Source organism: Ornithodoros turicata, chromosome 1 (genome assembly GCF_037126465.1).
Source record: "Ornithodoros turicata isolate Travis chromosome 1, ASM3712646v1, whole genome shotgun sequence".
Lineage (NCBI taxonomy): Eukaryota > Metazoa > Arthropoda > Arachnida > Ixodida > Argasidae > Ornithodoros > Ornithodoros turicata.
In genome coordinates this window covers 215,218,331-215,232,896 of record NC_088201.1, presented here as the reverse complement: position 1 = coordinate 215,232,896, position 14,566 = coordinate 215,218,331, and the positions used below count along the sequence as shown (strand labels likewise).

General features: G+C 45.0%; 1 protein-coding gene across 1 annotated transcript; it reads right to left on the bottom strand.

The window, feature by feature from the left end:
• Positions 1-12,843: 12,843 nt before the first annotated feature.
• On the bottom strand, positions 12,844-14,043 carry LOC135394474 (uncharacterized). Its single transcript, XM_064625227.1, has 2 exons — positions 13,459-14,043; positions 12,844-12,966 (listed from the first exon to the last, which is right to left on the bottom strand). The coding sequence occupies exons 1-2, from the start codon at positions 14,041-14,043 to the stop codon at positions 12,844-12,846; spliced, it is 708 nt and encodes a 235-aa protein (XP_064481297.1).
• Between the last annotated feature and the right edge of the window lie 523 nt (positions 14,044-14,566).

The window sequence follows — 14,566 nt, the reverse complement described above, 5'->3', positions numbered from 1 at the left end:
TCTTGTAGTCTTATTCAGCCAACAGTAGCCTCCATCGTTCAGTCCGTGCCGCGGCTATTAGCCTTGGGTTTAGCAAAGTCGTCAGGGGATAGCGGTCTGTCACTATACAGTGAATGTTCGGCGAAGAGGTACTTCTGAAAACGCTTTACAGCAACGATTAGCGCTAGAGCCTCTTGCTTTTCGAGTAATTTCTTTCAGCGACTGTGAGGGTCCCCGAAGCGAATTCCACAGATCTAAACACGTTCCTTTCCGTTTCTTGTGTTGGCACAGCGCCCAAACCGTAGTTTGAGGTATCGCACGTCAACCGCACAGGCTTACCCAGTAAACCATAGATGTACAAGTGATGTCCGGGTAATATCCCAACCTGGATGTTTGGATATCCCAGGGATTTTCGTAGAGAGCCTGTAGACGTCACATGTACGTCCAGGAGACTTAATTTGTTCCACGGTTTTCCACATTTGAGGAACGTCCCACAGATGTCACCACAAGATATTTGGATATCCCAGGGATTATTTCAGAGAGCTTGTAGATGTCACATGTACATCCAGGAGACTTGATTTGTTCACATTTTTCCACATTGCAGAAATGTTGCACAGATGTCACCGCAGGATGTTCCCAGGATGTTGTTTAAATCCCTGCATTGTGTTAATGTTGTACTTGTTTTCATCACCATGATAGCAGCTTCTGCAGAGGCAATGCACTATACTAACCAGCAACATCTCAAGTGTTCTAGTAAGGTATATAATCTTGTTTATTTACGACTATGGTATACAATTTATCGCAAAATGTATTGCAGATTGTGGCATTACAAAGTTTACCACGTGCAGCATAAAAAAACATATCAACACACTACACAAGTGTTTTTATCACAGTTTCACATGACTAAATTTATCGCAGTGTAATGTTTATCACAGTGCAATGTAACACTGTACTGAACAAGAGCATGTCAAAACTTCTCAGTATCAAAATGTACTACTGTGCGGCATTGCAAAATGTACATAGTACAGCGTAGAAAAGTGTATCATGGTACGGTAAAACGAAGTTCTTAACACAATACAGTTTAAGTAAAGGCAAGCATTACAACAAATTCTATCTGTCCATGAGATTCCCAGTAAAAAAAAAAAGAATTGGTCCAATTGGACATTTTCGCATACGTAATCAATTGGTATTCCAGTTGTGTTTTTGTCACCCATTGGACTGAAACCAGTTGAAATCAATTGGTCCCCCGAAATGGTCCAGGTGGACTCAGTAGGAGTGAGCCAGAAATCCCACATTGGACCCCCTCCGATCTAACCCTGGGAACGAGGCTTAGACGGAAGTGAGCACAGTCTCGAACAACTGCGGGGGGGGGGACCCCCCCCGGACCCCCCCGCGCGTGTAAAATGTACTGACCTAACCTAACCTAACCTCACTACAGAATTTGCACATTACAGCGCAATTTATTACTAGGGACGCGCGACTTCCGGTTAGCCTTGTTCCCAGGAGGGGGGTCCGATATGGGAATTTTGCAATTTCGGACTCAGTAGGGTCTCCAATTGGAAACAAGTAGCCCTACCGCGGGTCTGCCACATAGGGCTACAGCTACGGTTTCATCAGTGAATATCACACACGAACATATGCAGGAGGTAACAACTTGTTTATTGTACGTTGGGACTAGTCTTGTTGACTAGAACTGCTCAGAACAAAGTACTTTACAATGGCCATTTCGGAACGAAAACAATACACCAGGTTTTTATTAAAAAGCTATTAGCTATCTGGCGCAAGGCGATGACACGTCATAAGGGAGGTTCAGATAAACATACATATCTATTGAGTTACTATCACCCACCTTAGTTCGGATTTGAGAGTTCAGGAAATTCACAACTGTCATACACGGGCCGCTTGTCCTTCCTCGTAACTCAGCTGGTGCACGGGTGCGAAGAGAAAATTCTACGCATAACACAGCAGCTCACGAGACAGATACAATTATGTTCTCGTTCTTACACAGTTTGAAAAACCAGACGAAACGCTTCATTCACGGAGCTACACAATCGACGCGACCGACGCCAACGGAAACTTGTTCAAACCGATTCTGGGGTGATGCCGATGCGCTGCGTCAGACATGACGATGAGAGCATCAAAGTTTCGATTTCAAACTGAAGTGAAGACAGCGAAAGCTTTACTCGTGCGATGTAGAACCACGAACTTTCTTTGGCGCTGTCATTTTATATTCTATCCAGCTGTGGCTATGAAACCTAATTTACGCATTTTCTGCTTTATCGAAAAATCTCGCTCTCCGGGGGACGAACTAATCTTTAAAATATAAAATACTGTATAAACTGTTGTACTGTAAACTGTATATGCTGTAATAAATTACTGTTGCTTATTGATAGCATTAATAGTTTAGGTACACATGCACTGACTAATTGTATTGAGAATACTGAGTAACATCACTTACTTCACAACTCTACATTGGAATCAGTTGCCAGTTGGGCCAACAGTTGCTAATTGTCTGCTAATTGGGCGGACCAGTTGGAGACCGAGAGACCAAATGGAACTGGAGTTCCCTATCAGAACGACCTATTGGACCCATTATGTCCAATTGAGTGTCCAGTTGGAGTGCATGAAACCAAATGGACCTTACAATGGGTGCTCAACTACCAACTGGACAGTCCAATTGGAACTGAACGATCCAACAGGTTTTGACATGGGACCTGTTGGGTCCCATTCGAACCAATTAGAAATTCCAACTGGACCATTTCCTTCTTTTCGGCTGGGTTGGCCACACATGACGACCATTAGGAACATGATCCTTCCTATTTACTAAATTTACTAAACTGAAGCACATCCATATGCTTTAGTCACAGGCTGTGATAAGCAACTGCCGTTCTTGTCCTTCCCAGAGGCCTTATTTGCCTCTACAACCTATTCCAAAATCAAGACCAGGAAGACCAAGAGAGACAACAGGAACCTCCAAATGTGTGTGCTTGCGTCACATCACAGTAAATGACTATTATAAAAAAAGGTTTACACACCGACTTAACTGAACAACACAAAGTAATTTACTCAAACATGTAATTTCTGGGGGGACATCATCAGTGTACGCCAAGAAAGACAGAGTGAGGAATGCCCAGTTGCCTCAGTTAAGGTCAGTGTATACCTCGCGAAGTGGGCTATGGTTAACATTGCATAGGGTCTAATCTTTCTGAATGTGCGGGGACCCCACCTTTGTTCGCAAACACTGACGCAAATTAAGTTCATTCATGTAGTTGAAGCTGTTACCTGTTGTCCAATAATGATAAAAAAATTGTGTCTCTGACCTTGTCGAGCTTGTGGTTCTCTCTAAATCACGTTCCACAAATGCAACAAGGTCAAAGACAAAATTGCCTGATTATTGTTGGACAACTAGCCACAGCTTCAGCTACATGAATGCACTTAGTCTGGGTCGCGAACAAAGGTGGGGTACCCGCAGATTCCTCGAGTTGTGGCAGATTAGGAAAGATAAGGCTGTATGAAATGTTAACCGCGGCCCACTTCGCGAGGTATACGCTGACCTCAAATGCGACAACTGGTTGGGCATTCCTCACTCAGTCTTTCTTGGCAGACATTAGTGATGTCTCTCGCATGGGAAATGAAATGATGACCAAGGGCTTTGCACAGTACCAATCATTATGTTTCTTTGCTTATCTGGGGGGAGAAACAAAAATAAGAAAAATAAGCAAAAAGGAATGATGAACATAAAAGGATTATGCTAATAATGCCATCAGATATTCTACAACAGCGAGGAAGTCACTGCAGTACGTCTAGCAGTGGCAAAAATACAAAAAGTGCTGTTTGTCTTTCTCAGATTAGCTGCAGCTTTGAAATAGCCTCTTAATGCCCGTTGAAGCCTTAATGCCTTAATGCGTTGAATGCCCGTGAATGAAGGCACTTTAATGCCCGTACTGCAAACATATCTTGAAAAAAAAAAAAGGAAGAAGCACACAATTTTGTTTTTTCTTCTGTTCCAATTCAGCCAAAATTAGTTGTTGTTTTTTTGTTCGCTCGGGAACCCTGATAGTACTCGAATGGCATATATTAAGCTGGAATTATAAAAAAAATGAAAATGCAACTTTTTTAGTCACATTTTGCACACACTTAAGTACGTCCACCGTGTTACGTCTATGAGACATTGAAAACACGACATTCTGAAATGTCACATCAAGGATATCCATGGGACGTCTATGAGGCATAAAGAAAAAGTCATTCACGAACGTAAAATTCTGGATGTCCATGAGACGTCCATGTGACTGGTGTGATATCTGTGACATATCCGACCTTTCTGGGATATCTTTTGGATGTTGGTGGTTTGCTGGGTAGTAGGATCATACTGCTGCAACGCTTCTGAACTGCACAATAAGTCCTTCACTTTTGAAAATGCTGCTGCACATTCGCGTGACCATAACCAACATTTGTCTTTTTTCAAGAGTTCATACAGTGGCTCAAGGATCGTTGCAAAATCAGGCAAAAATCTCGAATAAAAATTAACAAGTCCCAAAAACCTTTTGAACTCAGTTACACATTTTGGAGGAGGGGCATTCTTGACAGCAGATACTAGTAGTATGTGATGGACTCTCATAGTGCACAACGCTCAACTGTCCTGAACACGATTTAATTAGCAATTAGAGCTAATTGGGACCCCCCAAATTAATTAGCGCCCTCCAGAGAGTCACCACATTATTTGGGGAGCGTCTAACTGGTGTCCAGACCAGCTGAGCATTGTGCACTACGAGAGTTCATAAAAAAGAAAAAAAATAGATAGAGATAAAGTGAAGAGAAGGAGTTTAGTATGAACGACGCCATCTTGAAGAAAGCGGTCCCGAACGGCCGATGTTCATCGCCGGGCGACGGAGCCAGAGGCAGGTTGCAAAGCATCGCAGCTATGACCACAAGTTCCGGACATCCTGTGACGTCAGCTGTGACGTCATCGTGACATGTCTGGGCAGGTTAGGACAGCTCTGGACATGCGAAGAGAAAAACACTTGTAATACAGAGGCTGGGAAAGCAAGAGTATGCTAACCATCAATAGCAATCAACAAAAAGAATTAGTTACACAACAAATCATCCCACGACAACAGCAGCGCAGAACGATGCGACTGCTCCATCCGACAACCAGGCAGAGAACTGACTCGTAATGGTTTTTTCTCCTGTATAAAGTCCCGCAGCTGCACCCACTAGTGGTTGCTTTGTCAACTAATCTCACAACAAAATTATTAAGAATCACGCCTGCGCTACTCTCATTCCCAAGGCAGAAGAAGATAGAAAATGGCGGGGATGCCCGGACAACAGCAACCAGCTCCCGACGTGCACGGGCATGAAAATCGCAAACAAAGCTGGGACAAAGTTGGTGAAAGCATTAGTTACACAACAAATCAGCTCATCACAACAGGAGCGCAGACTGATGCGACTGCTCCATCCGACAGCCTCACGCAAACTGATCCGCGCGGGGACTGCGGAGCGAACAAGGACACGTCTGCACTCCGGGAGATCCAGCGAGGAAGTGACTGGGGCGCCGCGCCACGGCCGCTACGCATGCGCGCGCTCTTAGCGCCCTCTGCTGCAACCACCTGCGAGGAGGAGGAGGAGGAGGAGTGTCGTTGGGAGGAACCCGAGAGGTCTGCCTGCCTGATTAGACGGCATGTTGCTCGGGAAGGGAAAGGTGGTGGAGAGGAGGAGAGGAAAGGGTGAAGTGGAAGACCGAGCGGAATCCGCTCGGGGGGAGGATAGCTGCGTCCATGGGCCGACTTCAGGGGAACTGTGCCGGCATACGCCTATTACACATCTGAGGGAAACCCAGGAAAAACCCCAGACGGCACAGCCGGCCCGCGGATTCGAACCGCGGACCTCCCAGTCTCCAAGCGCACGCGTTACCGCTGCGCCACCGGAGCTGGTCACCACCTGCGAGAGACTAAGAGAGAAGAGCATTCCTGCGCCCTCCTCTTGCGTTGCTCATTGGTCGTGACGTTATCCCATTGTCCCAAGGCTACACAGATTTTTTTTTTCACATGGTCGTCGACACAACTGGACAAGGTCAATCTGCAATGAAGCCATGCACCTGCGTTGCTCAAGGATGCGTATGCTCTAGACAGGGGACCTATTATTTATTGAATCACTATCCCAAGATTATTTCCTTTATTCTTCTATAACGGTTGCATAGGAAACTATTGCGAATTCCAAAGTCTTACTAATTGAGACTTCCAAAAGAACAAAATATCCTAACACGTAACTCCATCAATGGCTAATAAGAGGACTACGCACTCAACAATTCAACACAGAGTACGGGTAACAAGGAGGGCAGAACGATGCGTCTACTCCATCCGACAGCCAGGCACGGAACTGAATCTTAATGCTTTTTCTCCTCTATAAAGTCATGCATGTGTCCCTCTTGCGGTTGATTTCTGAACTAATTTAATCGCAAAATTATTAAGAATTGTTCTAGCACTATTCCCATTCAGGGCAGCACTATCGACGTCGTCAAGACAAGAATGTTCCTTGTCAAAAAAGAAAAAAATACAAAGCATCAACAAAGGAAAGCATGCATGTCGGGGCATGTCAGGACACGTCAGGACAAATCGTACGACTGCTGGGCAACAGAGGAAAACAAACACAGAGACACTCGAACAGAGTGAAAAAGACACTCATCATCAATTTTCACGTTCACCGCATTCCCTCATTGTAAATCCGTTCGTCACAAAATCCACCACAATCGTCACACACCATTCACCAGTGACGAACCACACATCTGCACCCCATCACAGGCAAACATAACCCCACCGAAGCTACCCTCTTCCACTGACGGCCAACGCGATTGCTAGCAGCAGAATTAACATGTCCACACCCTCGAGTGTCCAAGGAAGAAGTGGATTCTTGCGCTCCCTTCAGGCCGTGCTGATTGGTCGTGATGTAAACAGGGGACCTGTTATTTATTGAATCACTATCCCAAGATTATATCCTTTATTCTACTATATTGATTGCATAGGGAACTATTGCAGAAAAACACCATACATGAGAGGTGATTGTAGGAATTAAGCATTTCATTCCCAAAGTCTTACTAAATTAGACTTGCAAAAGAACAAAATATCCTAACACCTTCAATGCCTACATACAACGAGCTAATCGAGACGTGTCCATCCCTTCCGAGAGCCAGGCAGCTAACTGAATAATGTCCCTTTGTTCCTCGACTGCATAAAGCCATGCACCTGTCCCTCTTGCGGTTACTCTCTGAACTAAATGAATCGCAAAATTATTAAGAATAACACTACTCTCATTCAAGGCAGCACTATCGAGATCGTCAAGAATGTTCCATGTCAAAAAGAAAAAACTACACGTAGAAGGAAACATGACAGAACGGGCCAGGACATGTCAGCGCATGTTTGTCAGACAACAAGGGGGAAAAAGCAAAGAGAAACACTTGAACAAAGCAGAAAACCAACATCAAACTATTTCTAAGTGCACGCACTCCTCTTATTCAAAAACAGTGCTCATCATAAATCCGTTGAGGACAACACACACCATTTTTCTATTGCTACACTTTTTTCCAGTAACGGTCAATGCATTGCTACTGACTGCGTGACGTCATCACATCCCGTCTGAAGAAGACAGCGGCAAAGACCCCTATTATTTATTGATCCGCAAGATTATTTCCTTTCTCCGATTCTTAATGACGTTCACTTTTACAATAAAATTCAACAAAAAAGCACGGTGCATATTAGCAATTTTCACCCCAAAGGCTCATCATGGTCATTAGAATCACAGCATCAGTAAACTACCACTGCTCTTTTAAAATAATAAGCGAGACCACTCAACGTCATCACCAGGCTTATGTAATACATGACTCTTTCTATGCTCGTATACTCATTGTCTCAGGCTACACCTACGACCAAAAAGGCACGAAAGCCAGGGGCGAAGTTCCATTCACGCACGACAAAGCACAAGACAGAACCGCCTTTACGGGAACATGATGGCATTCCCACCATATTAGTGATTTTCTATCTTGCATTGCAGTTGAGAAAAACTACTACTACAAAACTATAATTTTAGGAGTCTATTAAAATTCTACTTTCTATGGAAACTATAATTGCCCTATTACTTGGATCGCTATTAATGAAGCGCTCCAATTTTTTCTCTCTTCCCATTTTAGCCTTGTCATGCAGTGAAGCAGACTCACATCCAAAATAATATATTCACACTCAAGGTGCCGTGCTTCAGGAATTCCTATCCTGCGCTCAGATGCAAGCATTTCTGCATGGATACTATAACAGCTTACTTCTTCAACACACCGAGCTCCTAACAACATCTAACAAACAAGCAGAGAAACCCACTTCTCAGCTTTACCATGCGACTTTCTTCTGCACAAAAGCAGAGATTTGAGGAAAGAGCAGCAAAAATTGCGCGCACTTGTGCTTGACTTAAAAAAACTGAAGCATATGCTAATAAACTAAGAAAAAGACACTCATGTCTGGTATCAGATAATGCTACATGCACAGCCGCATTGTCCCTTCGTAAAGAAAGCACAGGACAAGGGCACACAAATTCCTTTAAGCGAGAAGGGAAAAGGCTTAAGACCATGGAGTAAGAAGACTAGGAGATGAAACTTCACTCTCTCGCGCGACCAGGGAATGTACGACGAGCGCGCACTCCGCGCCCCAGTCCACAGTGCCATCTGTTGCACGTCATCGTGCAACAGATGGCACTGTGGTCTTAAGCCTTTTCCCTTCTCGCTTAAAGGAATTTGTGTGTCCTTGTCCTGTGCTTTTCTAAACTGCAATGCAAGATAGAAAATCATTAATATGGTGGGAATGCCATCATGTTCCCGTAAAGGCGTTCCGTCTTGCGCTTTGTCGTGCGCGAATGGAACTTTGCCCCGGCTTTTTGCTCGCAGGTGTAGCCTCAGACAACGAGTATACGAGCATAGAAAGGTTCATGTATTACACAAGCCTGGTGATCATGTTGAGTGGTCTCACTTATTATTTTGAAAGAGCAGTGGTTGTTTACTGGGGTTGTGATTCTAATGACCATGATGAGCCTTTGGGGTGAAAATCGTTAATATGCACGGTGCTTTTTTTTGTTGAATTTTATTGTAAAAGTGAATGTCATTAAGAATCGGACAAAGGAAATAATCTCGCGAATCAATACATAATACGAGTCTTTGTCTTTGCCGCTGTCTTCTTGAGACAGGATGTGATGACGTCACGCAGTCTGTAGCAATGCATCGTCCTTCGCTGGAAAAAAGTGTAGCACTAGAAAAATGGTGTGTATTGTCCTGGACGGATTTATGATGAGCACTGTTTTTGAATAAGAGGAGTGCGTGCGCTTAGAAATAGTTTGATGCTGGTTTTCTGCTTTGTTCAAGTGTTTATCTTTGCTTTTTTCCCCCTTGTTGTCTGACAAACATGCGCTGACATGTCCTGACCTGTTCTGTCATGTTTTCCTTCTACGTGTAGTTTTTTTTTCTTTTTGACAAGGAACATTCTCGACGATGTCGATAGTGCTGCCTTGAATGGGAGTAGTGCTATTCTTAATAATTTTGCGATTAAATTAGTTCAGAAATCATTTAGTTCAGAGAGTAACCGCAAGGGGGACAGGTGCATGGCTTTATCCAGTCGAGGAACAAAGCGACATTATTCAGTTAGCTGCCTGGCTCTCGGAAGGGATGGACATGTCTCGTTTTATGTAGGCATTGAAGGTGTTAGGATATTTTGTTCTTTTGCAAGTCTAATATCGTAAGACTTTGGGAATGAAATGCTTAATTCCTACAATCACTCTCATGTATGGTGTTTTTCTGCAATAGTTCCCTATGCAATCAATATAGTAGAATAAAGGAAATAATCTTGGGATAGTGATTCAATAAATAACAGGTCCCCTGTCTAGAGCATACGTGTCCTTGAGCCACGCCTCTGCATGATGACGTAATACCACAACACTATTGTTTCAGGTGGACATTGTCTAGAGGAGCATTAGTGGGAAAAAAACAGTGTAGCCCTGAGACAACAGGGTGACGTCACGACCAATGAGCACGGCCTGAAGGGGGCGCAAGGATCCACTTCTTCCTTGGACACTCGCGGGTGTCGACACGTTAATTCTGCTGCTAGCAATCGCGTTGGCCGTCAGTGGAAGAGGGTAGCTTCGGTGGGGTTATGTTTGCCTGTGATGGGGTGCAGATGTGTGGTTCGTCACCGGTGAATGGTGTGTGACGATTGTGGTGGATTTTGTGACGAACGGATTTACAATGAGGGAATGCGGTGAACGTGAAAATTGATGATGAGTGTCTTCTTCACTCTGTTCGAGTGTGTCTGTGTTTGTTTTCCTCTGTTGCCCAGCAGTCGTACGATTTGTCCTGACGTGTCCTGACATGCCCCGACATGCATGCTTTCCTTTGTTGACGCTTTGTATTTTTTTTTCTTTTTTGAGAAGGAACATTCTTATCTTGACGATGTCGATAGTGCTGCCCTGAACAGGAATAGTACTAGAACAATTCTTAACAATTTTGCGATTAAATTAGTTCAGAAATCAACCGTAAGAGGGACACATGCATGACTTTATAGAGGAGAAAAAGCATTAAGATTCAGTTCAGTGCCTGGCTGTCAGATGGAGTAGACACATCGTTCTGCGCTCCTTGTTACCCGTACTCTGTGTTGATTTGTTGAGTGCCTAGTCCTCTTATTAGCCATTGATGGAGTTACGTGTTAGGATATTTTGTTCTTTTGCAAGTCTCACTTAGTAAGACTTTGGAATTCACAATAGTTTCCTATGCAATCGTTATAGAAGAATAAAGGAAATAATTTTGGGATAGTGACTCAATAAATAATAGGTCCCCTGTCTAGAGCGTACGCGTCCTTGAGCCACGCAGGTGCATGGCTTCATTGCAGATTGACCTTGTTCAGTTGTGTCAACCGACCGTGTGAAAAAAAAAAAATGTGTAGCCTTGGGAGAATGGGATGACGTTACGACCCATGAGCAACGCAAGAGGAGGGCGCAGGAATGCTCTTCACTCTTAGCCTCTCGCAGGTGGTCACCGCAGAGGGCGCCCATGGACGCAGCTATCCTCCCCCCGAGCGGATTCCGCTCGGTCTTCCACTTCACCCTTTCCTCTCCTCCTCTCCACCACCTTTCCCTTCCCGAGCAACATGCCGTCTAATCAGGCAGGCAGACCTCTCGGGTTCCTCCCAACGACACTCCTCCTCCTCCTCCTCCTCCTCCTCGCAGGTGGTCGCAGCAGAGGGCGCTAAGAGCGCGCGCATGCGTAGCGGCCGCGGTGCGGCGCCCCAGTCACTTCCTCGCTGGATCTCCTGGAGTGCAGACGTGTCCTCGGTGGCTCCGCAGTCCCCGCGCGGCTCAGTTTGTGTGAGGCTGTCGGATGGAGCAGTCGCATCAGTCTGCGCTCCTGTTGTGATGAGCTGATTTGTTGTGTAACTAATGCTTTCGCCAACTTTGTCCCCGCTTTGTTTGCGATTTTCATGCCCGTGCACGTCGGGCACTGGTTGCTGTTGTCCGGGCATCCCCGCCATTTTCTATCTTCTTCTGCCTTGGGAATGAGAGTAGCGCAGGCGTGATTCTTAATAATTTTGTCGTGAGATTAGTTGAGAAAGTAACCGCTAGGGGGTGCAGCTGCGGGACTTTATACAGCAGAAAAAACCATTACGAGTCAGTTCTCTGCCTGGCTGTCAGATGGAGCAGTCGCATCGTTCTGTGCTGCTGTTGTCGTGGGATGATTTGTTGTGTAACTAATTCTTTTTGTTGATTGCTATTGATGGTTAGCATACTCTTGCTTTTCCAGCCTCTGTATCACGAGTGTTTTTCTCTTCGCATGTCCAGAGCTGTCCTAACCTGCCCAGACATGTCATGATGACGTCACAGCTGACGTCACTGGACGTCCGGAACTTGTGGTCATAGCTGCGATGCTTTGCAACCTGCCTCTGTGCTCCGTCGCCCGGCGGTGAACAGCGGCCGTTCGGGACCACTTTCTTCAAGGTGGCGTAGTTGATCTTCAACTAAACTCCTTCTCTCCACTCTGTCTCTATCTATTTTTTTTCTTTTTTATGAACTCTCGTAGTGCACAACGCTCAGCTGGTCTGGACACGAGTTAGACGCTCCCCAAATAGTGTGGTGACTCCCAGGAGGGTGCTGATTAATGTGGAGGGTACCAATTAGCTCTAATTGCTAATTAAATCGTGTTCAGGACAGTTGAGCGTTGTGCACTATGAGAGTCCATACCATACTACTGATACTTTCTGCGGGTTAGGGCTCAGTTATTGTGCACTCAACAGATACCCGAGGTAGGGCACGTCGCTTACAAAAAAAATACTCTTTTCGACATTCAAAGAAATGTTATGGCTCTGCAGCCGTGAAAGGACAAACTTGACATTTTGTAAGTATTCATCATAGGAAGCGCCTCCAACTAATACATCATCAATGTAGCAGGACACATTAGAAAGACCATCCAAAATTTTATCCATAACCCCCTGAAATATGGACGGGGCACTTGACACACCGCACGGCATACGTGTGAACTCAGAGTCCCAAGTGCGTTGTCACAGTGAGCATTTAACTGCAAATGTGCACATCTGAGGTCAAGCAAAGTGAAAGCCTTACAGCCGACAAGGTTTGGAAACAGTTCGTCAGGGAGGGGGTAATGGTCTGTCATAATGTTCGGATTAACAGTTACACTGTTGTCACCACAAATACGAAGTCCGCCCCCCTGCTTATGAACCATTTCAATAGGCCTGGCCCACTCACTTGTTCTTACGGGTTCCAATATACCCTGGCTAACCATATTTTGCAGTTCTTTCTCAGCCTTATCCCTGAAGGCAAACGGAACTATACGATTCATGGAAAAACTGGTTGACAACTGGGCTTCACTATGAGCGTTGCTTCATAATCTTTTATCGTTCCAGTCCCGGAATGAAACACAGAAGGAAACGCAAGTTTCAGGCCTTCCACTGTCTCATCCTGAGCAACAACATTAAAAAAATTTCAAGTAAAGTTCAATTCGTCTAGCCAGTTTCTGCCAAGCAGACAAGGCAACTGTTTATCAGAGCTCTTGACAACTAGATGAAGCATACGCTCCTGCGTATCAGTTTTATCCTTGACATGGGCGACGCCCTTCACCGGGACCTCATCCCCTAGATACGTGCATAACATCAGGTCTGTTTCTTCACAAGGAACATGCGAAAAGTTTTCTAGATAAAAGTCCACAGGTACCAGGGCCACCGCGGCTCCTGTATCAACTTCCATCATCATCACTTGTGCCGTAAATGGCTTACATAGTTGCGAACCGTTCGTGTACTTTACGTTAGTCAAGGGCACTTCTCTCTTGCGATTTTTTTGCCAGCATACAGCTCTTGTGTGGCCAATATTTCCACAAAAATAGTATTTGGCTCTTGGAAAAGAACACTTTTGAGCAGAACGCTTATTACTGCCACATCTAAAGCAATGCCCTACCGGTACACTTTGCTGTTGTGTGTTCCGTCGTTGCACGGCATGGACGTCCGCACTGTAATGTTCCCTTGGCTGCTGCTGCATTCCACGTGTTTCTTGCATGGACAGTTCCTTAGCCAACGCGTTCTTATTCACTTCGTCGAATCCCTCGTTGTCCAATTCAAGTAGGCTTCGTTGAATTTCAGGGTTCCTGCACTCTGCAAGGAGGCGGTACCGCAAAGCCTCATTCAGGAATGCTTCGAAACAGCACGTCTGCGAAAGTTCCTTGATGGCCACCACAAAATCCGTGATGGACTCGCCGTCCTGTTGCTGACGAAGATGGAACTTCGTACGCGCCGCTGTAATCAGTCTTGATGGTGCACAATGACGCTTCAATTCCTTGGCGAGCTCGTCGTAAGTTTTCGCTTGCGGTAGACTGGGCTGCAGAATATTCTTAAGCGTATCGTACGCTTCCTTCCAGATGTAATGTAAAAGGTTGTCTACCTTGCTTTCAGCCTTCACAGTGTTGACTTTGAGGAATATTTCGAACCGTTCGATGTAGTCATCTATGGTTTCTTCCCGAGGATTGAATTGCACAAACTTAGGCATCCCGTTGTTTAGGCGTTGTTTAGCGCTCATCGCCAACTTGTCGTATCTTATCATGCAGGCAGAACATGACGGGCAGGAAGCCAAAACACCAACTACTTTATTTCAAGATTTCTTTCCTTTTATACCCAACAAAACACCCCCAAGTGGTGGGTGAAGCAACAACTTACAGTACAAAATACGACACCTATTATTGCATGCTCTTAAGCGATTTGTAAGCTTACTTCATTCCCCACATCACCACCAGCACTGGGGTAGCGTATTGCCTCTGGCGATGAAACTCGCCAGTCATCATCTAAACATAACATTGTTGTTGTTATAAGCTTAAGCTTGCATGTGCTTTGGGTAAGCGTAGGAGAGGCAGTTGTATCTTGTACTCTCAGCAGATATGGATTTACCAGCAACCGTCTGATTCCAACCCCGATTGCACAACATGTCACAACCGCGATTCACAACTCATTAGTCTGTATTATTCTCAAATTGTGTACACATCTACAACCCTAGCATTAATGTAAAGGTATAATTG

Excerpts from the sequence above, each read along its gene's own strand:
- LOC135394474 (XM_064625227.1), bottom strand. The coding sequence starts at position 14,043 with ATGCCTAAGTTTGTGCAATTCAATCCTCGGGAAGAAACCATAGATGAC. Across the intron at positions 12,967-13,458 it reads CACAACAGCAAAGTGTACCG|GATGAGACAGTGGAAGGCCT; the intron begins GTAGGGCATTGC and ends GTTGTTGCTCAG.